Source organism: Chlorocebus sabaeus, chromosome 13 (genome assembly GCF_047675955.1).
Source record: "Chlorocebus sabaeus isolate Y175 chromosome 13, mChlSab1.0.hap1, whole genome shotgun sequence".
Classification (NCBI taxonomy): Eukaryota; Metazoa; Chordata; class Mammalia; order Primates; family Cercopithecidae; genus Chlorocebus; species Chlorocebus sabaeus.
In genome coordinates, this window is record NC_132916.1 from 33881954 (window position 1) to 33907403 (window position 25450).

The 25450-nt window shown below is 38.7% G+C and overlaps 2 protein-coding genes across 10 annotated transcripts in view; one reads left to right on the plus strand and one right to left on the minus strand.

The window, feature by feature from the left end:
• Nucleotides 1-15284, minus strand: part of AK9 (adenylate kinase 9) — a 177384-nt gene extending 162100 nt beyond the window's left edge. For 2 of the 3 annotated variants that reach the window (XM_038001024.2, XM_038001023.2), the window contains exons 1-5: nt 14546-15210; nt 4720-4847; nt 2973-3036; nt 898-950; nt 700-796 (exon numbers count right to left, since the gene is read on the minus strand). In XM_038001024.2, the coding sequence (XP_037856952.2) occupies nt 700-796; nt 898-950; nt 2973-3036; nt 4720-4836 (331 nt within the window). In that variant the 5' untranslated portion in view covers nt 4837-4847; nt 14546-15210. Of the gene's footprint in view, nt 1-699; nt 797-897; nt 951-2972; nt 3037-4719; nt 4848-14545 lie in introns of all 3 variants that reach the window. The other variant, XM_073022407.1, reaches the window with a different exon arrangement.
• Nucleotides 15285-15307: 23 nt separating this feature from the next.
• Nucleotides 15308-25450, plus strand: part of FIG4 (FIG4 phosphoinositide 5-phosphatase) — a 128944-nt gene continuing 118801 nt past the window's right edge. For 5 of the 7 annotated variants that reach the window (XM_073022403.1, XM_073022405.1, XM_008007374.3 and 2 more), the window contains exon 1: nt 15574-15706. In XM_073022403.1, coding sequence (XP_072878504.1) covers nt 15608-15706 — 99 coding nt within the window. In that variant the 5' untranslated portion in view covers nt 15574-15607. The other 2 variants (XM_073022404.1, XM_008007375.3) reach the window with 2 other exon arrangements.

Consider the following 25450-nt stretch of genomic DNA (forward strand, 5'->3'; position numbering starts at 1 on the left):
TAAGAATATAAAGCAACTTTCTTAATTTTTCTTTTTTCATTCAATAAATCCATTTCAGGTGGATAATTTTATCCCAGACTTGTCATTCTTCTTCTTCTCTTCTTTAGAAGAGGTATTAGAGTTTGCTCTTTTCTTTTTAATCATTTTGAGCTTCAGTGGTCTTTGTCTTGAAAAATTAGATCCAAAGCCTTTGCTCAGCATCCATTTGAGTACCGGGAGAGGTTTCAGGTCCAGAGTCAGGGCAGACTGGATGAACAGGATGAAGCCTGAAAATATCTGGAGCTCAACAGTAAGATGGTGGCATTCCACTTCCCATTCCTGCCTTTTAAGTGCGGATTCATGCAGACAACCCTAGCCATTTGTCAGGACTTAACAACATTACCCAAGGTGTATGAGGAAGCAGTCAGCAGAGTTAGCAGTACTGCAAGATGGACCACAGCAGATTTCTGATGCTTTTATTGGATAACACAATGTTAACGAAGATTGGGTCATATAAACTTATTTTTTAAACAAATGTACAATCTGAGAAATAAAAACAAACAAGCGAATAAAACCATCAAGCTGTTCAACTGAATAGAGATAATGAGATTCCTGTGCTAAGGCAAAAGAAAGGGGAACTCTAGAAACTATTTTTGCCTCAGGTAAAGCATGAGTTTTAAGGCTGCTTTGTGCGCTGTAAACATATTAAAATAAACATACCAAAGTGACAGACTTCTGGGGAGTTGAGCTTCTCCAACATTAGCTTTATGACAAGTTCATCTGGAATGCTTTGACCGCTGATCAACATTGATTGTAACTAAGGACAAGCATAGATATTGTACATTACTGTATAATATATTTATTATACAGAGCTTTTTTTTTGTAATCATAGTTACTTTGAAATTTAGGTCTGTTTACCATAACTCCTGATTCAGTTTCAGCAACAATCTGTTCTTCCAAAACTGGTAAAGCTAAAACATGAATTCAAAATATTAATACAGACTGATACTAGGATCACCAAAATAAGAAACATATTCTAGTGTCTTCTAACTGGTAACAAAGATTAACATTTGTGCATCACTTTATGATTTACAATGCAAATGTATGCATATTATGTCATTTAAGCCTAACCAAAGCAGAAGCAGCAGAATGTCTTCCACAGAGAACTTGTCTCTGCCACTCACTAAGCTTAAGAATCTTGGAGAACCGAACATGGTGACTCATGTCTGCAATCCCAGTAATTTGGGAGTCCAAGGCAGGAGGATTGCTTGAGCCCAGGAGTTTGAGATCAGCCTGGGCAACATAGGGAGACTACATTTCTACAAAAAGTTAAAAAATTAGCAGGGCGTGATGGTGCATGCCTATAGTCTCTGCTACTTAGGAAGCTGAGGTGGGGCAATCACTTGAGCCCACGAGGTCAAGGCTGCAGAGAACCGTGATCATGTCACTGCACTCCAGCCTGGGTGACAGAGTTAGAGTGTGTCTCAAAATAAAAATAAAAAATAAAATAATAAAGAGTCCTGGGGGAGCTAACTCCGTAAACACCGCTGCACCTTGGATGCATACATACTGTGTAGTGTACAATAGAATGTAAGGATGAAATCAGGTGGTGTACATGACAGTGATTTCTACATCATTAAGTATAGTTACAAAAGTATGCACTGATATTAATTAATCCAGATTTTCATAACCCTACAATTACATCCAAAGCCCGCTAGTTTTGCACATGGTGTAAAAGAAAATGAATCAAGAAATGTTAAAATGGGTAAACACAGATTAAAAAGAGGGGTCTTGAGGCTGAAATTCCAATGATTTATTTCCTTTAAAAGAGGAAATGTATCATTCCTTGATAGAGGACATCCTGGGATAGGAATGACAGGGGCATGATCCAGGGGAGGATCCAGGAGAGTTGTTACATCATTAGTTGTTAATAATCTATTGGACGTTTGGTATTCTTTAAGATTTCCTAGAAGTAAACTTTTTGAACAAAGAAGAAACTTTTAGAGTTGTGTGTGTGTGTGTTACGTATTACAAACTTTTTTCCAAAAAACTTGTACCAGATCGCAATTTTACCAACAGCATGTGGAATGCCCATTTCATAACATCCTTACCTACAGTGATTGTAGTAATTGCAAAGATTCACTGCCAATTTGATAGGCAAATATGGATCAGTGTTATTTTAATGAACATTTCTTAGAATGATATTAAACTCTTTTTTCTTATATTGTTTATTTTTATTTCTACTTTTATGAATTGTCTATTCATTCTTTTTCTTATTTTTCTATTACGGCATAAATAGTTTTATTAATTAAGAGAATATTTATATATAAAGATATCAACTCATTGTCTTACGTATTGCAAAGAATGCAAGAAAATTTATAAATAAAAATAGAAGTTATCATTGAAGACAATTAAGTTATAAAAAATGTTCCTAAGAAAAGCTGTAAGAGTTCCATCTCATTTGAGCTTTCATAAAAAGACACCCAAACACACATATTCCAAACAGTTCTAAATTATGAAATTAGAGAATTAGAGGTAGTAGAATAGAGTTGATGACATTTCATAAATTCTATGAACAAAACAAGGACTAACAGAAGGGCAAAACATTATTGGATTGATGATGATGTTATAAAAATAATATTGGGCTGGGTGTTGTGGCTCACACCTGTAATCCAGCACTTCGGGAGGCCAAGGTGGGAAGACTGTTTGAGCCCAGGAGTTTGAAACCAGCCTAGGCAACAAAGCAAGACCATGTCTCTACCAAAAAAAATATTAATTAATAAATTATTTTAATTAAATATAAATAAAAACCCAAGCAGATAATATTCACTGGGTTGATAGGTGGACAAATGTGTGATAAAGCAAATATAGCAAAATGTTAATCACAGACTCTAGATGCCAGGTATATGGGCGTTCACTGTATAATTATCTCCATTTTATGCATATTTGAAAGTTTTCATAATAAACTATTAGAGAAAAAAGATAAAATTTACCTTCAACGCGAATACATTTCCATGCCTGTGCTATGTAATGGGCTAATGTTGTTTTCCCAACACCCTTAAAAAGAAAAATGCTATTTAAAGCCCAACAGAATAGTTACTTGCCAGTGAAACAGATATACCAATTTTTAAAGAGTCTATTGCTAGTTACTATTACATTAATGTTATAATTTTTCCCATAAAAAATGAAGAGTAGACCCTAGATATGTATAGTTTAGTTTTTCTTTACTAATTCTTGCATATGCCATGTCTCCTAAAGTAATATAAATAGACCCTTTAAAATTAAGTAGATAGTCCTAAAATCAGGAAGCTATACCATTATGGTATTGCACTCTTTTAACTGTCAAATTTTATAATTTTGATTACAAATCATTGTGATTATATTGAGAGTCATCATTTTATTTTCTTTCTAAAGTTTACAATCATGAATGTTTTGACAGGCTTCCATTTAGTAATTTTGATGAGCAAAAAGATCCTTTTTAACTGACATCTTTGGAAAGTATCATACTTTAAAGATAAAAGGTCGTTTTGATGAAGTAACATTTGCATCTGGTTGCTTTCACTGTTGACTTTTTAAAACCTATTATGTTTTTAGAAACATAGTGAAAGTTGTTGAAACCATTTATTGGTACCTGTCCCAGGGTCCACATAAAATAAGTCAAGGATGGGATCCAGCTCTTAATCTCTGCTATGCTGGAGAGGCTCTTTAATTAACCAGCTTAGTGGCTGTCAGTAGCTCTTATCTAGAGTTCCTTACTAGAAATGTCTAGAAAAGCAAACTTTATTACAACAGCCATTTTGGTTTTTTCCTGCTTTGTGGAAAGACAACACATAGGTCCTCTAACACGCTGTAGGTAAAGCCTGAGGCACAGTGCCTCTCAGGATCTCAGACATTAACAGGAGAACCTCCTGGCTCATCTGGATGGTGTCCTATCTTCACATATCCAGACAGCCTCACAACAAATTGCAAAGGAAATTTCATATGCAAATAAAGTCTGAAGTAACCTCAGATCGCACACTACTAACAGTTGTCATGTGCGGTGTTTTGGTGAGTTACTTTCCTCATAATATAAAAGCAAATTTAAATATAGCCTGGGTTCCATCTCCTGGATTAAGAAAATGTGGCACATATACACCATGGAATACTATGCAGCCATAAAAAAGGATGAGTTTGTGTCCTTTGTAGGGACATGGATGCAGCTGGAAACCATCATTCTCAGCAAACTATCACAAGAACAGAAAACCAAACACCATATGTTCTCACTCACAGGTGGGAACTGAACAATGAGATCACTTGGACTCGGGAAGGGGAACATCACACACCGGGGCCTATCACGGGGAGGGGAGGAGCGGGGGAGGGATTGCATTGGGAGTTATACCTGATTTAAATGACGAGTTGATAGGTGCTGACAAGTTGATGGGTGCAGCACACCAACATGGCACAAGTATACATATGTAACAAACCTGCATGTTATGCACATGTACCCTAGAACTTAAAGTATAATAATAAAAAATAATAATAAATAAATAAATAAAGTCTGGGTTCCTTCTCAATTATAACATATAAGAAGAGAGAGAGTTATGAATTTATAACCAATATTATGTCAGATTTTAAGTCATATAATGAAAATTTATCAGACGCTCAAAAAATGAGCATAATATGTGTTTTTTATTTTTATATGGTAACTTAGAAAATTGTGATTTAAAAAAAAATTATACCAAATAATAAGAGATAACTTACTGGTTTCCCAAATACAACAAAGCAAACAGGTTTGGACAACAAAAAATTCCTTTCAGTTTCATCTTCATCAAATATATCTGCAAAAGGATGCTCTTCTGTCTTCTCTTGAGAAGTCATGATACAAAATACTACAATAAAACAGGGTAAGATTGTTAACTTGCCTAATTTGGTTGGAGGAGGTGACCAGGAACAATTGAAATAATCTGTGAATTTTCTTAGCCCAGAAGTCATTTTGTACCATTAAACACATGAATTTTGTCAGTAATTGCAAATAAGTTTAACTCATTTATAAAAATAATAGTAAGCTCTTAGTTTGAGACAAAAACAAAATCTAACTATATGTTGTATAAAAGAGAGCTCAAAGTGTTTCTGAAAGACTAACTTAAGGAAAAAATACATATATACATTAAAATACACAGATTTGTGTGTATTATATTAAAAAACAAATTAAAGTTAAATATGTGGTACATGCACATGCAACATAGGTGCATGTATAAATTTTACCAGAAATTGAAAAGGTAATGTTGGCTAAATGTATTAGATTCAGATTTTCATATTTTAGGAAGCTTTGGTTAATTCCATGAAGAAAACTTTTCCAAAAGTAATATAGTTTTTACATTTTTTCTTTTGTAATATTTTTCAAATATCTGCAAGAACATATATTTATTTTAAAGTTGTTTTCAGAAACCTTTTGCTATTTTGATTTGCTCTTAAGCAGATTTCTGGCACAGAAGCTCGAGTCCTCAATATTTTAACATGAACAGTTTTCAACTTAGTCCAACTCTTTTGGAGTCAATCAGAAAAAAATAAGGTCATAACTTTTTTATTTGTTTTTGCATGAAGACTGTCTCTTGTTTTCAAGCACTTGTAGACTACATAGTCATACTCATGAAATATTTACATATACCCATTGAATATTTCTATTATGTAAACAGTAAAATAGCATGGGACACAGCTCTTGATCACAATAAAATAATGTTAAAAATAGTGATAAAAGAATTTTAAAAACCCCTAATTGTCGAAAATTAAAAAGAAAAAAGAAAACTGTATTTTTCTAAATATTACTTGATCAAATACAATTTTAAAATGGAAATGATAAAATATTAGCAAAATAATAGTATTATTAAATATCGATACTATGAAGAAACTGCATCAACTAATGGGCAAAACAACTGGCTAGCATCATAGTGACAGGATCAAATTCACACATAGCAATATTAACCTTAAAAGTAAATGGGCTAAATGCCCTGATTAAAAGACACAGACTGGCAAATTGGATAAAGAGTCAAGACCCATCAATGTGCTGTATTCAGGAGACACATCTCATGTGCAAAGACACACATAGGTGCAAAATAAAGGGATGGAGGAATATTTACCAAGCAAATGGAAAGCAAAAAAAGGCAGGAGTTACAATCCTAATCTCTGATAAAACAGACTTTAAACCAATAAAGATCAAAAGAGACACAGAAGGGCATTACATAATAGTAAAGGGATCAAGGTAGCAAGAAGAACGAACTATCCTAAATATATATGCACCCAATACAGGAGCACCTAGATTTAGAAAGCAAGTTCTTAGAGACCTACAAAGAGACTTAGATTCCCACACAATAATAGTGGAAGACTTTAACACCTCATTGTCAATATTAGACAGATCAATGAGACAGAAAATTAATAAGGATATTCAGGACTTGAACTTAGCTCTGGACCAAGCGGACCTAATAGACATCTACAGAACTCTCCACCCCAAATCAATAGAATATACATTCTTCTCAGCACCTCATTGCACTTATTCTAAAACTGACCACATAATTGGAAGAAAAACACTCCTCATCAAACACAAAAGAACAGAAATCATAACAGTCTCTCAGACTACAGTGCAATCAAATTAGAACTCAGGATTAAGAAACTCACTCAAAACCACACAACTACATGGAAACTAACCTGCTCCTGAATGACTACTGGGTAAATAATGAAATTAAGCTAGAGATAAAGATGTTCTTTGAAACCAATGAGAATGAAGACACAATGTACCAGAATCTCTGGGACACATTTAAAGCAGTGTGTAGAGGGAAATTTATAGCACTAAATGCCCACAAGAGAAAGCAGGAAAGATCTAAAATCAACACCCTAACACCACAATTAAAAGAACTAGAGAAGCAACAGCAAACCAATTTAAAAATCTACAGAAGACAAGAAATAGCTAAGATCAGAGCAGAACTGAAAGAGATAGAGACACGACAAACCCTTCAAAAAATCAATGAATCCAGGAGCTAGTTTTCTGAAAAGATCAACAAAACAGATAGACTGCTAGTCAGACTATAAAGAATAAAAGAGAGAAGAATCAAATAGATGCAATAAAAAATGATATCACCACTGATCCCACAGAAATACAAACTACCATCAGAGAATACTATAAACACCTCTACACAAATAAACTAGAAAATTTAGAAGAAATGGATAAATACCTGGACACATACACCCTCCCAAGTCTAAACCAAGAAGAAGTTGAATCCCTGAATAAACCAATAACAAGCTCTGAAATTGAGGCAGTAATTAACAGCCTACCAACCAAAAAAAGTCTAGGACTAGATGGATTCACAGCCAAATTCTACCAGAGGTACAAAGAGGAGCTGGTACCATTCCTTCTGAAACTATTCCAATCAATAGAAAAAGATGGAATCCTCCCTAACTCATTTTATGAGGCCAGCATCATCCTGATACCAAAACCCGGCAGAGACACAACAACAACAACAACAAGAAAATTTCAGGCCAATATCCCTGATGAACATTGATGCAAAAATCCTCAATAAAATGCTGGCAAACTGAATGCAGCAGCACATCAAAAAGCTTATCCACCACAATCAAGTCAGCTTCATCCCTGGGATGCAAGGCTGGTACAACATACACAAATCAATAAATGTAATCCATCACATAAACAGAACCAATGACAAAAACCACATGATTATCTCAATAGATACAGAAAAGGCCTTCAACAAAATTCAACACCCCATTCATGTTAAAAACTCTCAATAAACTAGGTATTAATGGAATGTATCTCAAAATAATAAGAGCTATTTATGACAAGCCCACAGCCAATATCATATTGAATGGGCAAAAACTAGAAGCATTCCCCTTGAAAACTAGCACAAGACAAGGATGCCCTCTCTCACCACTCCTATTGCACATAGTATTGGAAGTTCTGGCCAGGGCAATCAGGCAAGAGAAAGAAATAACGGGTATTCAAATAGGGAGAGAGGAAGTCAAATTGTCTCTGTTTGCAGAGGACATGATTGTATATTTAGAAAACCCCATTATCTCAGCCCAAAATCTCCTTAAGCTCATAAGCAACTTCAGCAAAGTCTCAGGATACAAAATCAATGTGCAAAAATCACAAGCATTCCTGTATACCAATAACAGACAAACAGAGAGCCAAATTATGAGTGAACTCTCATTCACAATTGCTACAAAGAGAATAAAATAACTAAGAATACAACTTATAAGGGACGTGAAGGACCTCTTCAAGGAGAACTACAAACCACTGCTCAAGGACATAAGAGGACACAAACAAATGGAAATACATTCCATGTTCATGGATAGGAAGAATCAAATTGTGAAAATGGCCATACTGCCCAAAGTAATTTATAGTGCTATCCCCATCAAGCTACCATTGACTTTCTTCACAGAATTGTAAAAAAACTACTTTAAACTTCATATGGAATGAAACAAGAGCTTGTACAGCCAAGACAATCCTAAGCAATAAGAACAAAGCTGGAGGCATCACACTACCTGACTTCAAACAAGCAATGGGGAAAAGATTCCCTATTTAATAAATGGTGTTGGGAAAACTGGCTAGTCAAACGCAGAAAACTGAAATTCGACCCCTTCTTTACACTTTATACAAAAATTAACTCAAGATGGATCAAAGACTTAAACATAAGACCTGGGACCATAAAAGTCCTAGAGAAAACCTGGGCAATACCATTCAGGACATAGGCATGGGCAAAGACTTCATGTCTAAAACACCAAAAGCTATGGCAACAAAAGCCAAAATTGACAAATGGGATCTAATTAAATTAAAGAGCTTCTGCACAGCTAAAGAAACTATCATCAGAGTGAACAGGCAACCTACAGAATGGGAGAAAATTGTTGCAATCCATCAATCTGACAAAGGGCTAATATCCAGAATCTACAAAGAACTTAAACAAATTTATAAGAAGAAAAAAAAAAACCAAATAACCCCATCAAAAAGTGGGCAAAGGATATGAACAGACACTTCTCAAAAGAAGACATTTGTGCAACCAACAGACATATGGAAAAAATGCTCATCATCACTGGTCGTCAGAGAAATACAAATCCCACAATGAGATACCATGTCATGCCAGTTAGAATGGCGATCATTAAAAAGTCTGGAAACAACAGATGCTGGAGAGGATGTCGAGAAATAGAGACACTTTTACACTGTTGGTAGGAGTGTAGACTAGTTAAACCATTGTGGAAGACAGTGTGGTGATTCCTCAAGGATCTAGAACCAGAAATACCATTTGACCCAGCAATCCCATTACTGGGTATACCCAAAGGATCATAAATCATTCTACTCTAAAGATACATGCACACATGTTTACTGCGGCACAATTTACAACAGAAAAGACTTGGAACCAACCTAAATGTCCATCAATAATAGACTGGATTAAGAAAATGTGGCACATATACACCATGGAATACTATGCAGCCACAAAAAAAGGACGAGTTCATGTCCTTTGCAGGGACATGGATGAAGCTGGAAACCATCATTCTTAGCAAACTATCACAAGAACAGAAAACCAAACACACCGCATGTTCTCACTCATAAGTGGGGGTTGAAAAATGAGAACACATGGATGTAGGGAGGGGAACATCACACACCAGGGCCTGTCAGGGGGTGGGGGGGCTATAGGAGGGATAATATTAGGAGAAATACCTAATGTAGGTGACGGGTTGATGGGTGCAGCAAACCACCACGGCACGTGTGTACCTACGTAACAAAACTGCACGTTCTGCACATGTACCCCAGAACTTAAAGTATAATAATAAGAAAAAGAAAAGGCCAAGTGGAAGCTCATGACATTGCATACTGGGTCCTCTACCCTGGGCAAGATAACCAAGAGTAAATCATTCTGAATGAAGAGTGATACGAACAATTTAAAAGATGTATAATCCTGCTTATTGCTCCAATCTTGCTTTTATAGAAGCTAGACAGAGCACAACAGATGAGGGTAGACTTCTGCAAATTTAACAAGCTGGTAGTCTCAGTTGCAACTGCTGTAAGGATGAGATCTTTACAAGATAGACACAGTATCTTGTATTTTTTATGCAGCTGATGATCTGGCAATGTGTGCCTTCTTTTCAATCCCCATGAAGAAAGGATCGGAAGCAATTTATATTCACTTAGAGCAGTGACAGCGAACATCCAGTCTTACCCAAGGACTCTCCTGCTGTTTGAGACAATATAGTATAAAGCGGTCTTGATCCACAATGTTGACAATATCAGTCCTAGTGAGCAGGAAGTGGTAAGTGTCCCGGATCCTCTTATAAAGACACATAAGCAGTACAAAGTGAGAGATAAACCTACAAAGTTTGAAGGTCTTATTACTTCGGTAAAGTTTTAAAAGGCCAGTGATCCGGGACATTCTGTCCAAGGTAAAGGATGAGTTACTGTACCTTGTACCTTCTACCTCTAAAAAAGAGGCACAGTATTTTGTAGGCCTCTTTAGTTTTCAAAGAGAGCATGAAGCACACTTAAGAATACTGTTTTGACCCATTTAGTGGGTGACATGGAAAGCTGTCGTTTTTGAGTGGAGCACACAGCAAGAAAAGCTCTGTAGTTTTAGGTTGCCCCACCAGAGGTTTTGCTTCCTGGGCCATATATCTGGCCAGATCCCGCAATACTAAAGGTCCCACAGTGCTGTGGTATGTAGGGATACCTTTTGGAGTCTTAGGAAAGACACAAAGGAGCCTCTCTCTGTAGATCCTTGCTGTCTGCAGCAGAGAACGATTCCCCATTCAAAAAACAGCTCTTGGCATGCTCATGGGCTCTGGTAGAGAATGAATACCTGGTCATGGGATATCAAATGACTATGCAACTGGAAGTATCCACTATGAGCTGGTTATGTCAGACAAGTCAAGTCCTAAAGTCAGGCAGGCACAGCAGCAACCCATTACGTGACAAAAATGAACACTGGCATCAGGCTCAAACAGGTCTTCAGGGCATAAATAAATTTAAGCAACCCAGATGCCCATGTCACCTGTCTCGTGCACCAGTGTCTCTTTCAGCTCACACCTTGTGTGGAATTCCCTAAGAACAGCTGACAGAAAATGAAAACAAAATTCATGGACGAATCACAATATATTGGTACAAGCTGTAAATGTTATGCTGCCAGACATTAGGTCCTCTCACAAGTAGCTCTGAAAAATGGTGATTAGGGGAAATCTTCCTGGCAGGCAGAGCTTCAAGCAGTATTCCTAGGCCCTCAATTTGGAAGACAATGCCAAATAGTTTCATCAAGGGCCTAGAAGGTGCAAGATCAGAAGGTAAGAGAAAAAGAGTTCTGGGGAAGAAGCATGTGATTGGGCCTATGAGGGTGGTGTAGCCAACAAACCCCAATCTGACCTCCAATGAGTCACACCCTTGCACAATCCTCTTCCTTTGAGTGGGAGTGGGGTCTGTAACTTGCTTCTAAATATAGCAAAGGTAATAGAATGTCTGTCTCTTGAATACATTACATTGTATAAGATTCTATCTTAGGGGACTGGAGGGAGACTTTCTGTTGGCTTGGAAGAAGTAAGCTGCCATGCTGTGAGAGGACCACATGATGAGGAAGAGTGGGTGGCCTGTGAGTACAGCCCCTGCCAACAGCTGGTAAGAAAACAGGGACTTCAGTCCTATGACCACAAAACGATGATGCTTGCTAATAATGTGAATCAGCTTGGGAGTGGATTCTTCCCCATTCAAGTCTCCAGATGGAATCTCATTTCAGCCAACACCAGATTGCAGCCTTGTGAAACCCTGAGCAGAGGACCCAGCTGAGTGATGCCAGGGCCCCTGGCCGTGGAAACTGTGCGATCACAAATGTGTGTTTTAAGCTGCTAAATCTGTGGTAATTCGCTATGCAGCAGAGAAAACTAATATTAGTGGATGTAAAATACATAGATATTTGTATCTCAGAAAGCATCCACCTCAGAAGAGGCACTGAAGAAAACAGGCGGATAGGATACTTTATCCAGTAGACATGAGCCAATCTTCGCTTCTGGTCACCTCAATGCTTGCATAATGGGTTCGTAAATGAAGTAGGCATGGTGGCGGGGATGAAGGTGATGAAGGCTAGGCATGGGCTCATAACAAGGCCCCCTTTCACCAGGCTAGTTTAGCTACACTACTGCTGCTGAATGTTGTACCTGTTCATGGCAGAGACCTGTTCATATTAAGCCCTCAATATGGTACAACCCCTTTAGGAGACAAAACATTCATTCAGTGACAAATTGATTACAAATTGAGACCTGTTCATATTGAGCCCTCACTATGGTACAATCCTTTTAGGAGACAAAACATTCATTTGGTGACAAATTGATTACACAAGACCCCTTCACCTTTGAAGGGGCAAGTGACAAGTGCTCCTAATATGGGCTTGTTTTTCCCACCTGCAGTGCCTTGGCCAGCACCACTACCTACAGGTTTAGAGTATGTCTCATTTATCTTCATGAAATCTCATATAATATTGCCTTGGATCGGAGGACCCCTTTTGCCTACCACTCCACCTAGAAGCTGCTGGTTTGACAGAATGTTGGAATGGCCTCTTAAAGGCACAGCTAAGGTGCTAGCCTGGGACTGTGTGGGATTTGAGACAATGTACTTCAAGATGAGGAATATGCTTTGAATCAAGGGCTGGAAGTAGGAGTGACTGCTCAGTAGGAGTGACTGCTCTCACTAATACTCTCAGTGACTGACTTGGGAAATTTGCACCTCACTTCTGAACAAGAGGTCCTGGGTCTGGTGGAGGGGAAAGATGGTTCTATCAGGGGACCCAGTAAAGGTTTTGTTAAATCTTAAAACTACTGCTGCCACCTGGTCATTTTTGACTCCACAAGCCCATAAGTTATTGCACTGGCAGATGGAGTTGCTGCAATTGGATGAGATTGGTTGCTGCAATTGGATGAGATTGGTTGCTGCAATTGGATGAGATTGGGGGTGTTCAGGGTGGTATGGCCACAAACTGCTAGAAAAGTGGATAGGGGATGCAATTCTTGAACTCAGGGGATTCTCTGAGACAGCTCTTGATGCTCTCATGTCCAGTGAATGGGTAATTGCAGCAACCAAAACCTGACAATGACACAGTAACCAAGGGCTTACACTCCTCAGGAATGAAAGCTCGTTATCCTACTGGGCAAACAACAGACCAGCAGAAGTGTTGGCCAAGAGTAAGGAAAATCTAGAATGATGGTAGAGGAAGGACATGATCAATTACAGACCTTGGATTAATTGCAGTAGAGGATTCTGCAGTGTGTCCCATTAATCTTTTTTGTGTAAGTCCTTTTCTTTTAAAAACTGAGACTAGCCACTACCTTAAAGAATTAGGGTGGGATGGGGGCGAACTTGATGTGGAGGAAGAGTGGACATGAGTGCTGCAAAGGGTGGAATGTAGCAGCTGCCATTAGTGCCTTCCCCATATCCACTTGACATACATCTTTTCTATGCACGACCAGCCCAACTTCCAAAATGTCAGCATGTGCGACATTTTCCCTACGGGCTCTCTCCAGCTGCCAGAACCTCCTCCCCCTGAACATAGGGTAGACTGGAAGTTCTAGGGAATCAAAGTTCTGCCGTATCACGCTTCATCCAATAACTGAAGGGAGTTGGCGAATAAATACTCCAGCTTCCTTGCCCCTTAAGAGGGGATAACTGAGACATGCCTCCCAGTATTCCCTAGAGAATTCAGCCCACAAAGAAACTTCTTTGGTAATATTCCCTTTATTAGTTTTCTTCCCCTCCCTGCTGCTGTTTCCTGGGATTACGTCTCGTATAAACAACCTTCCCTCAATGTTTTGTCTTCGGATCTGATTCTGGGTGAAAGAAATTAAGACAAAGTTAAAATGGAAGTGCTAAACCATAATAATCGAAAACTAGAAACCTTAAGGTATTTTAAGAGCTGCTATCCTACATAAAAACACTGTGCAAATATTTAACTAATATTCAGAAGAGTTGGTTTCATTATGAAACAGAACGCAGCTAATTATTTTTCCCAGCTAAAAGATCCAAGTTCAAAATGCCAGAACGGACACGGCCATCTTTCTAGTTCTTAATAAAAGGAGTACCAAACTACAGGGGGGAAAAAGCGCAAAATAACATATAATTAAGTATTTCTTTAACTTTTTTTTATTTCTCGTTTTAATTTACAATATGATCTTTCGTATTACATGAATGTTATCTGTGTATGCTATAATTCTGTAATTTTTTAAAAAAGCTTCCTTACACTTAGCAGTTGAGAAGCCCTCTAGCGGAGGATTCTGAGGTTTAGAGGTTTCCTGGGAAACCTAGCATTGCCGCCTAAATTAGGAGAGCGGCCTCTCCCCTACATCTTATACTCTTGCAGTAGGTGTTCAGTAAATATTTGTGGAATAAATACTTTCGTCGTTGAAAGGAGACGTGGTTTTAAAAAGTGAATTTACAAAGACCGTTTTGCAAGAAAAGGAGCTGGTCTGGGGGGTCCCCGCAGGAGGCAGGGTTCCGTGCAACAGATACCAAGGTGCCTCCGGGGCGGACCACGACCCAGCTGGCCGCGGGAAGCCTCCTTACCTGGCCGCAGCGGACCCTCCTCAGGTCAGCAACCGCCTCCACGGGCTCCGCCGGGCTGTTGGGAGGTTGCCGGGGAGACCTCGGGCCGCCGCGCACCCGCTGCCTGGAGGGCGGGGCCTCGGGAGGCGGGGCTGTAGTTCACTATCATTTCTGTTCCAATTCGAAATAGTCACTTTTGTACGTAATTTGACATTCATATTTCTAATGCACTCATTTTCACAACTATGGAAGGGGGGTACACGCATGCCCATTTATGTAGCACACACGAAATGAAGAAACCTCCTTTCCAGCGCGGCTCCGCCACACTGCGCTAGGGTCTGTCGAAAACTTCAAGTGGCTAGTCTCAGGCACAAACGTGTGGCAAAGCCACACTTTCCAGCTTTAGGTGATTTTAAAACAATTCCTTGGGCCACACAGCGTAGGCACAACATGGATTAGAGGTGGGGGAAAACTGATACTCAGTGAAGACTGTCAGAGGGCCGGCTTTCAGCAGCGGGCAGGGAAAACACAACGATCTATCCTGCAACTCGGAGAATCCTTTTCAAAAGAAGTTACCCAATCCCAAACCTTCCTCTTTTTTCCAAAGAGAGGGAGGAGATAAATAGACTCAACTAATCCGTCGACTTTTTCTCCGCCCACGTTTTCCTCCTGTCCTTACCAAAGATGGCGCCCTTCGCTTCCTCTCTTGGCAGCACGCAGGTCCCGGGAGCCTCTATCCGACCTCTCTATGATACGTCCTCCAGCCCAGCTCCTGCCGTGAGGGGCGGAGCTTGCTTGGAAGCGGGGCGCAGGAATCCGGAAACACCTGGTCATCTATAGGTTTAGTGCCCAGGCGGTGTTGTTCCTGGCTGGACTTGATGTCCAGGGTCTGAGGAGTTTTCTCGCCGAGTCTCCTGGGGCGGTCCGGCGGCTCGTGCCCTGTTGTGGGACCCACATTTGCAGCTGCTATGCCCTCGGCCGCCGCCCCCATTATCAGCTCGGTCCAGAAGCTGGTTCTGTATGAAACTAGAGCTGTGAGTACCCCTCGCGGCAGGGGGGCGGGGGGGAGGTGCGGGAGGATGGATGTCTGCTGGTGGATGTGGGGCCGTAGGGCAGAGGCTGTACCCTGCCTCCTTCTTCTTCCTCTCCAGTTCCCAAATCCCTGTCAAACACAGCCTTGAGGTAAGCTAGCTCCCTTGGACTGTGCCTGGGCGCCTTGCCCCTATTTTGGTACCCTGGATATTGCAGCATTTGCAGGTCCACTTACAGTCCATGGCTGGAACATGCTGGAAGCAGGTGCTTGTACCTCAGGAACTGTTCATGAGATTCTCTGTACGAGTTACTGGATTCTTTTCAGCTTTCAGAAAGTGTTAAAGTTCTAGAGTTCACAAGTTACAGTACAGGCAGGGGTGTGAAAAAATTTGAACTATGGCTCGTAACTTATTTTTTCCTATTCCATGGTGTACCATCACTGCGATTGATGTGAATTACACTTCTATTGCTGAATTTTTTGGTTCTCTTTCTTATTTGAAAGGAAAGACTTACTTTGTTGAAAGACATCTAATTTGGTTGGATAACATCTTGCTTTTCACTTGACTTTTTTCAACATAACATTTACTTTTAAAATTTTATTACTTTGAATGGCCATGTAAATAGTGAATAAGCCGATCAGTTTGTATGTATTTCAATTACTAGTTCCTCAATTAAGGGGGAATGGTGTTTATAGAACTTCATACTTGGTCCTTTCTGTGGGTGGAAAGCAAAGTTGGTACAGTATAGCTCTCTAAATTGGGGTGCCACAGTGATATTAGGGACTGTGTTTAATATTACCCATTTCGTGCTAACAAGATTGCATATGCCAGGTATTTGCATAATGCTCTTCACTATGTTATAGAGTGCTTTATAAACTGTTTCTCTGAAACTTGGGTTGTCTCCATTAGAGGAGTACGAGAAGGCAGTTGACAGTTTCTCAGTTATAACATAGTCCTAATAGCACAATAACCTCTCCCTCAGGTTAACATGAGTAGAGAATTGTTGACCTTAAGTTAATTTTACTGACAACTTTGATTAGATCTAGATCAGAAGATGAAATTATCAAATATACTGTATTTGCAAGTATTTTCGGTTATTTAATGAGAGTCATAAAGAAGTATCATTTGATGTTGAAATGAAACCTATTTTTTGTAAAATGTGCTGCTAGATGTCCCTAGTTAGAAACATAAATAACTTTTTTTTTCCGTTTGAGATAAGAGTCTTGCTCTGTCACCCAGGCTGGAGTGCAGTGGTGCTATCTCGGCTCACTCACTGCAACCTCTGCTTCCCAGGTTCAAGCAATTCTCCCACCCCAGCCTCCCAAGAAGCTAGGGTTACAGGCATGTGCCACCATGACCAGCTAATTCTTGTGTTTTTAGTAGTAGAAGACAGGGATTCTCCATGTTCGCCAGGCTGATCTAAAATGCCTGGCTTCGGCCTCCCAAAGTGTTGGGATTACAGGTGTGAGCTGCCGCATCTGGCCATAAATAAAACGCAAATTTCAGCTCATTAAAAAGCTAATCACTCATGAGGACTGCGTGAGATATTAGTGTTCAGAAAGCACAATTCATATTATAGGGCTCTTCTGCTCAGAAGTCTTCAGTAGTCCCAATTCTGAGGAGAGTAAACTCTGAATCCCTTAGGTTGGCATTCAAAGCCATGTATTCTTTATCCTCAACTTGTCTATCTAGTTTTACATCTAATTTAATATCAATTCATGAAACGTTTATTGAGGATCAACCATGTGCCTTCACATGCCTTATTCTGCAGTAAAACTATGTTGCTTTCAGTTCCTTGTATCTACCCTGTGTTTTTCTGCTGTTCTCCATTCTCATAATGCCACACCCCCTCTTTTCCTGTCAAAGCCTTGCTGATCCTCACAGCACATATCTGGTCATGCCTTGCAAACAGTAGACTCTCAATAGATGTGGATTAAGGAGCTCTAACACAGACAGAAGTGTGTTCTAGAACTCAGCTGTGACCCCTCTCAACCGCCTAAGTAATGGAAATTAACTCTGGCCAGCTTAGAGACAAAAGGTAAATTTATCAGAGGGATGCTAGGGGAGCCGTTGCATGGTATCATTGGCAGATCCTAACTCTTCAGCTTCTGGAAAAGCAGGAAAGAGATAACAGGTTTGAGAACCCTCTCAGAGCACTACCAAAAATAGTGTAGGTGCTGGGAGAAAGTATCTGATTGACTCAACTATGATTGGGTATCATCCCCTGAGTGGACAAATCATTCATGGCCAGGGAGAGTCTGGCAGGAATGATTTAGCTGTGGAATCATCCTCTTTGTTTCAGCAAATGGTTGGGGCTGGGCAACCACCCTTGAAAATGTCTGCTGCATTGAATCACTGAGTCTTGGTTTTGTTGTTAATTAACTTTTTTAAAAAATTTAAATATATAAGCAGAAAGGTTTTGTTTTCTTTTGTTTTTAGTAATAAGCTCAAAATATAAATAAATAAGAAAAAGGCATAAAATTTTATAATATAAATGCCATGAATTAAAAAAAACTGTAGTAGGTTGTAATAATGAGAATAGTAGCCCAAAATATTCTACATATATTTTATTATTTGATCTTCATAAGACCTCTAAGAGATCACACTGTTACTACTACTACTATATATAATATTTGGTAAAGAAAAAAAATGAGGCAAAGATAATTTAAGGCAGTGTTACTTAACCCATTTATGCTGGAGGTTGCAAATTTTTTTGTGTGAAAAATCAGACCTTTGCCATGACCTTGAGCAGTAGGATATAAATAAGTCCCACAAGTTCCAATAATGGAACACTGGGCATAAGGTGTGGTGCATGTGTTAAGAATGTATATTGGGGAAAGGACAGTCTCTTCAATAAATGGTGTTGAGAAAACTGGATATCCATGTGCAGAAGAATGAAATAAGGCCCTTCTCTCTTGCCATATCCACAGATCAACTTAAAATGGATTAAAGGCTTAAGTGCAAGACCCCAAACTGTAAAACTACCAGAAGAAAACATACGGGAAATGCTTCAGGATATTGGTCTAGGCAAAGATTTTATGAGTAAGACTTTAAAAGCACAGGGAACAAAAGCAAAAATAGACAAATGGTACTATATCAAGCTGAAAAGCTGCACAGCAAAAGAAACAATCAACAGAGTGAAGAGGCAACCTATAGAATGGAGAAAATATTTGCAAACTCTTCATCCAAGAAGGGACTAATATCCAGAATATACAAGGAATTCAACAACTCAAACAGCAAATACCCCAGATAATCCAATTAAAATGGGCAGGGATCTAAGTAGACATTTCTCAAAAGAAGATATACAAATGACCAACAGGTATATGAAAAATTACTCAAGGTCACTAATTATCAGAGAAATGCAAATTAAAACCACAATGAGATACCGTGTCACCTCAGTTAAAATGGCTATTTTCAAGAGGACAAAAATTACCAAATGCTGGTGAGGATATGGAGAAAGGGAATTCTTATACAGTATTGGTGGTAATGTAAATTAGTATAGCCATTATAGAAAACAGTATGGAGGTTCCTCAAAAAACTAAAAATCCGGCAATCCCATTACTGGGTGTGTATATGAGGGGATTTCAAAAAGTTCATGGGAAAATGGAATTAAAAGATAAAAATAACAAATGTAAACTTTATTTCTCAAGCTAATTTCCATCAAGGTCAAGACATTTTTGTAACTAATGATACCAGCCATTTAATTCATCCATAAAGATCTGAGGGTCCTGGGAATTTAACCATGTTGGTGCAGTCTTTTTTACTTTGTTAACTAAAGAAAAATAGGTGCCCTTTAAGGATTTTTTTTTAAGATGAGAAAACAAAAAGAAGTCAGAAGGAGCAAAATTGGAACTGTAAGGCAGAGGCCTAATTATTTTCCATTGAAACTCTTGCAAAATTCCCATGTTTGATGAGAGGAATGAGCAGGAGCATTGTTGAGGTGGAGAAAGACTGTGATGGAGCTTCCTGGGTATTTTTCTGCTGACATGTTGGCTGACTCTCTCAAAACACTGTCATAATAAGCAGATACTGTTCTTTAGCTTTCCAGAAAGTCAACGAGCAAAATGCAGTGAGTACACACACACATACACACACACACAAATGTTGCCATGACCTTTCCTCTTGGCTGGTCTGCTTTGCTTTCATTGGACCACTGCCATCTGTTGGTAGCTATTGCTTTGATTGTGCTTTGACTTTAGGATCATACTGGTAAAGCCATGTTTAATACAGTTCTTCGAAGAAATGCTTCAGGATCTTGATCTCACTTGTTTAAAATTTCTATAGAAGTCTCTGCTTTTGTCTGCAGCTGATCTGGGTGAAACAGTGTTGGGAGCCATCAAATGGAAAGTGTGCTCAACTTTAAATTTTCAGGCAGAATTGTGTCAGTTGTACCAATTGAGATGTCTATGGTGTTGGCTCCTATTTCTGCTGTTAATCATCTGTTCTCTTTAATCAGGGAAGAAACAAGATGAATTTTTTTCTTGAAAAATTTACGTGGATGGTTTGCTGCTGTGGGCTTCATCTTCAACGTCATCTCATCCCTTCTTAAAGTTATTTATTGGTAAACTGCATATTTCTTTGGGGCATTGTCCCCATAAACTTTTAATAAGCATCAATGATTTCACCATTCTTCCACCCAAGTTTTACCGTAGACTTGGTGTTTGTCCTTGTTTCAATTTTAGCAGAATTCATGTTGCTCTGATGGGCTCTTTTCAAACTGATCTCGTACCCTTCCTAGTACTTCCAACTAGATCCTGTTCAGACATGTTATAGCAAGTTAGTATCAGTTTATTTTGGTGCAAAAATTTTTTGAAATCCATAGCTTTTTTGTAATATGCATTTTCCATGAACTATATAAAGTCCCCTTATATATTCAAAATAAAGGAAATCAGTATGTCAAAGAGATATCAGCACCTCCATGTTTATTGCAGCACTATTCACAATAGTTAAGATGTGTAATCAGCCTAAATGTCCATCAGCAGGTGAGTGGATTAAAAAATGTGGTATATATACACACAATGGAATGCTATTCAGCCACGAAAAAATGAATTTCTGTCATTCACAGCAAATATGGATGAGTGTGGAGGACATTATGTTATATGAAATAAGGCAGGCATAGAAAAATGTTCTCACTCATATGTGGGAGCTAAAAAACAATGTTGAGCTTATAGAAGCAGAGAGTAGAATTGTGGTTATTCGAGAGTAGGAAGGGTAGGAAAGAGGGAATGATAGGGAGGGAGGGTTAACAGATATAAAATAACAGCTACATAGGAGGAATAAGCTCTAGTGTTTTATAGCACTGTAGGCAGACTATAGATAAATAATTTATCATACATTTTCACGTAGCTAGAAGAAAGGATTTTGAGTGATCCCAATGCAAAGAAATGATAAATGTTTGAGGTGATGGATATACTAATTACCCTGATTTGATCATTATGCAATGTATGCATGTGTTGAAATATCACTCTGTGTTTCATATGTACAATTATTACATTTTACCTCAAAAAGGGAAAAATGTATGATTCAGTAGATCAGGATTTTGGGAGTGACTTAGCTGAGTGATTCCGGCTCAGGGTCTCATGAAGTTGCAGTCAAGATTCAACTGGGTTGCAGTCATCTGAAGGCTTGAAAGAAATGGCAGATTTACTTCCAAAATGGCTAACTCACGTGCCTGACAAGTTGAGCTGACTATTGACAAGGAACTTTGCCTTCTTGCATCATGGACATTTCCACAGGACTTCTTGAGTGTCTGTCCTTACAATGCGGTAGCCTGCTTCATCCAGAGAGAGTTATACAAGAGAAACAAGGAGGAAACTGCAGTGTCTTTTGTGACTGAGCCTCGGAAGTCACACTCTATCGTTTCTACAATATTCTTAACACAGGTTAGCCCTGTTCAGGGTGGGAGGGGACCATATGAAGGACATGAATGCCAAGAGACAGTAATCATTAGGAGTTATTGGAGGCTGCAGAGATTAAAGTTGACTTTTGTCTGTACCTCAGTTGTCCCGTATCGTTTGTAAAAAAGCCTATCCTTTATTAAATTTCTTTGGCATCCTTTGAAAAAATTAGTTGACTGAATAAATGTGGATCTTTTCTTAAACTCTTTCCTTTGATTAATTTTTTAAAATGTCATTACCAACTTGTCTTGATAATTGTAGTTTTATAGTAAGTCTTAATATCAGGAAGTTTTCCAGCTTTATTCTTTTCCCAAATTATTATGACTATTCTATACCTTTGTGTTTCCACATGAATTTTACAGTAGGCTTGTCAAAAAAGCTTGTTGGGGTTATGATTTGGATTTTATGGAATCTGTAGACCAATTTGGGATAATTGAAATTGTGTAATCTAGAAAGAGGAACACTTTTTGCTTCCCCATCTTTTTTTTACCATTTTTTTTGCCATTTATTTCTTTTTTTGACCTACGGCCCTGACCAGGACCTCTAGTACAAAGTTGAGTAGAAGTGACCAGAACAGACATTCTTATCTTGTTTTTTATCTTAGAGGGAAAGTATTCAGTCTTTCACTATTGAGTATGATGTTAGCTATTGGTTAGATACCCTTTTTCAGATTGAGGAATATTTCTTGCTTTGGTCTGATGAGACTTTATAATAAAATCATGAATGGATATTGAATTTTGTCAAATGTTTTTTCCACATCTGCACATAACATTTTCTTTATTTGCATATTATGGCCAATTACATTAATTCACTTTCAAATGTTAAACCTTGGATTTTGGAGGTATACTCTACTTGATCATGATTTATTACTGTTTTTATATATTGCTAGATTCCATATGCTAATATTTTGTTAAGGATTTTTGCTTTTATTAATACATTCAGGATATTGGTCTATCATTTTCTTAATGTCTTTGTCTGATTTTGGTATCAGGATAACTCCAACTTCATAAAATGAGTTAAAAAGTGTTCATTTTCAGGCCGAGACAGGCGGATCACGAGGTCAGGAGATCAAGACCATCCTGGCTAACACGGTGAAACCCCGTCTCTACTAAAAAATACAAAAAAAAATCTAGCTGGGTGAGGTGGCGGGCGCCTGTAGTCCCAGCTACTCGGGAGGCTGAGGCAGGAGAATGGTGTAAAACCGGGAGGTGAAGCTTGCAGTGAGCTGAGATCCGGCCACTGCACTCCAGCCTGGGCGAGAGAGCGAGACTCCGTCTCAAAAAAAAAAAAAAAAAGGTGTTCATTTTCTGGAAGTGATTACATGATTGGTATTGCTTCTGTTTTTCAATGTTTGCTAGGATTCGCCAGTGAAAGATTTGTGGATAGAGTTGCTTTGTGGGGTGAATTTTGATAATGGTATCAATCATTTTCCCTAACAGATATAGGGCTATACAGATTTTCAGCGGACCTAGAATCAGTTTCGATAAATTATGTTTTTCCAGGAATTTGTTCATTTTATCTTAGTTGTTGAATTTATTGGCATTAAGTTGCCCATAATATTCCCTTATAATCCTTTTGATGTCTATAGGATTTGTAGTAAAATTCTAACTTTTATTTCTGACATTGGTGTTTTGTGTTCTCTTCCGTTTTCCCTTGATTCATCTTGCTAGGGATTTGAAAGAATAAACTTTTGACTTGGTTAATTTTCTCTATTGTGTATTTTCTGGTTAATTAATTTCTGCTCTTAGGCTTATTTTTTTTCCTCATATGCATTTTTTTTTTTTCTTTTTGAGATGGAGTCTTGCTCTGTCACCCAGGCTGGAGTGCAGTGGCTCGATCTTGGCTCACTGCAGCCTCAGCCTCCTGGGTAAGCGATTCTCCAACCATAGCCTCCCCAGTCACTGGAACTACAGGCCCACGCCACTATGCCTGGCTAATTTTTTCTATTTTTGGTAGAGACAGGATTTCACCATGTTGGCTAGGCTGGTCTGGAACTCCTGACTTCAAGTGATTTGCCTGCCTCAGCCTCCCAAAGTGCTGGGATTACAGGCGTGAGCCACTGTGCCTGGACTCTCATGTGCATTTTGGATTAATCAGTATCTTATTCTGTTCAGGCTGCTATAACAAAATACCATCAACTAGGTGGCTTATAAACAATGAACATTTGATTCTCACAGTTTGGAGGCTGGTAAGTCCAAGATCAAGGCACTGGCAGATTGAGTGTCTGGTGAGGAGGACCTGCTGTGTCCACACACGATGGAAGGAGCAAATAAGGCTTCATCGGGCCTGTTTCGTAAGTGCACTATCCCCATTCAGGAGGGCTCTGCTCTCAAGATTGAATCACTTCCAAAAAGTTCCACTTCTGAATACTGTTGCAGAAAGGATTAGGTTTCAACATACGAATTTTAAATGTTTGGGAGGATATAAACATTTAGACCATAGCAATCAGTATCTTTCTCTAGCTTCATAAGATAGAAATTTATACCATTGACTTATTTTTTTTCTTTTCTAATATAAAACATTTAAAACTATCAATGTAAATTTAAAAGTAGTCAAAAGATTAATGACAGATGGTGAAAGTCTTGGTAACCTGGACAACAGATAAAGCAGTATATCCTTACGTGCAAAAATATCTTATAAAATCAGTCTGAAAAATAAAACACCCAGTAAAAAGGACAAGGATATAAACAAGTAGCTCACTAAAAAGAAGTTTGAATATGAAAAGATATTCAACTTGCAAGTAATTAAAGTAATAAAATGAAAATAGATTCCCTTTTTTCCCCTATTAGAATGGCAAAGATTTGCCAAAGCCGTTGCTGGGAAGTGTTTGAAAGAAATGGGCATTCTTGTTTTGGTTGATGGGGGTAGTATTATGGGTTGAGTATCCCTAATTTGAAAATATGAAATCTGAAATGCTCCAAAATCCAAAATTTTTTTGGACACGACATGACACCACAAGTGGTAATGCCAACAACTATGGAATGTCCACATGGGTGGCTGAGCTAGTGACATCTTTGCTTTCTGATGGTTCAGTGTATGCAAACTTTGTTTCATGCACAAAATTATTTAAGACATAGCCTTTAGGGTATGTCTCTAAGGTGTATATGAAACATAAATTGTTATATTTAGATTGGGTCGCATCCCCAGGATAGCTCACTATGTATATTTTAAAAATCTAAGAAAATACAAAATCTGATTCACTTCTGGTTCCAAGCATTTTCAGATAAGGGACACTCTACCTTTAATTGGTTATGAAGGAATTAGGAGACACATTAATGAGCAAAAGAGACAGTGGACAAGATGGGCTGTCTCTTGTCCTGAGCCTTCATTTAGAAAGATAATTGGGTAGACTTGCTCTGGAGGTGAAATTCAGGTCATTATTGTTCTCTGTGTATAGAGGTGGATTTTGAGGAGTATTTGGAGAGGAGAGGGAGCTGTGTTGGCAGATGACATGCAGGAAGTGTAGTTCCAGCTTGTGAGGGTTGACCCTTTCCCAGACTTACGTATTCTCTTTGGCACCCAGCACCTTCAATATGCTGCTTAGCTCTTGTGACTCTGCTCTGGTCCCTAATACGCCCTGTGGCCCAGGCCTAAGGCAGCGCTAACAGTCATACAGTCCAGTGCAACTAGGAGTTTCCAGCAGAGATTTAGCAACCTGAAGTTATCCTGGGTGAAACTGCAGTTTGCCTTTACAAGAAGGTGCCCTTGCTTAATATGTGATGGCATAGGGATCTTAGCATCACAATAAGTGACCATTTCATAACAAAGAAATGAACACATAATGGTTGATGTTAAAATTGTTAGCTAAACAGAACTAGGTCTGCATGTGTCTTGCATGTGTCTGTTTTGCAGGGGGTGGGGAGTTGAAAGTTGTTAGGATAATCTTTACTCTTACTTGTTCAAGATTGTTAGCATACATGTATGCATTTGTTGTCTGCCTTGTTCCGAAAGGATTTAAGGAAGCTCCCTCCCACCCCCATCACAGAAAGTAGAATAAA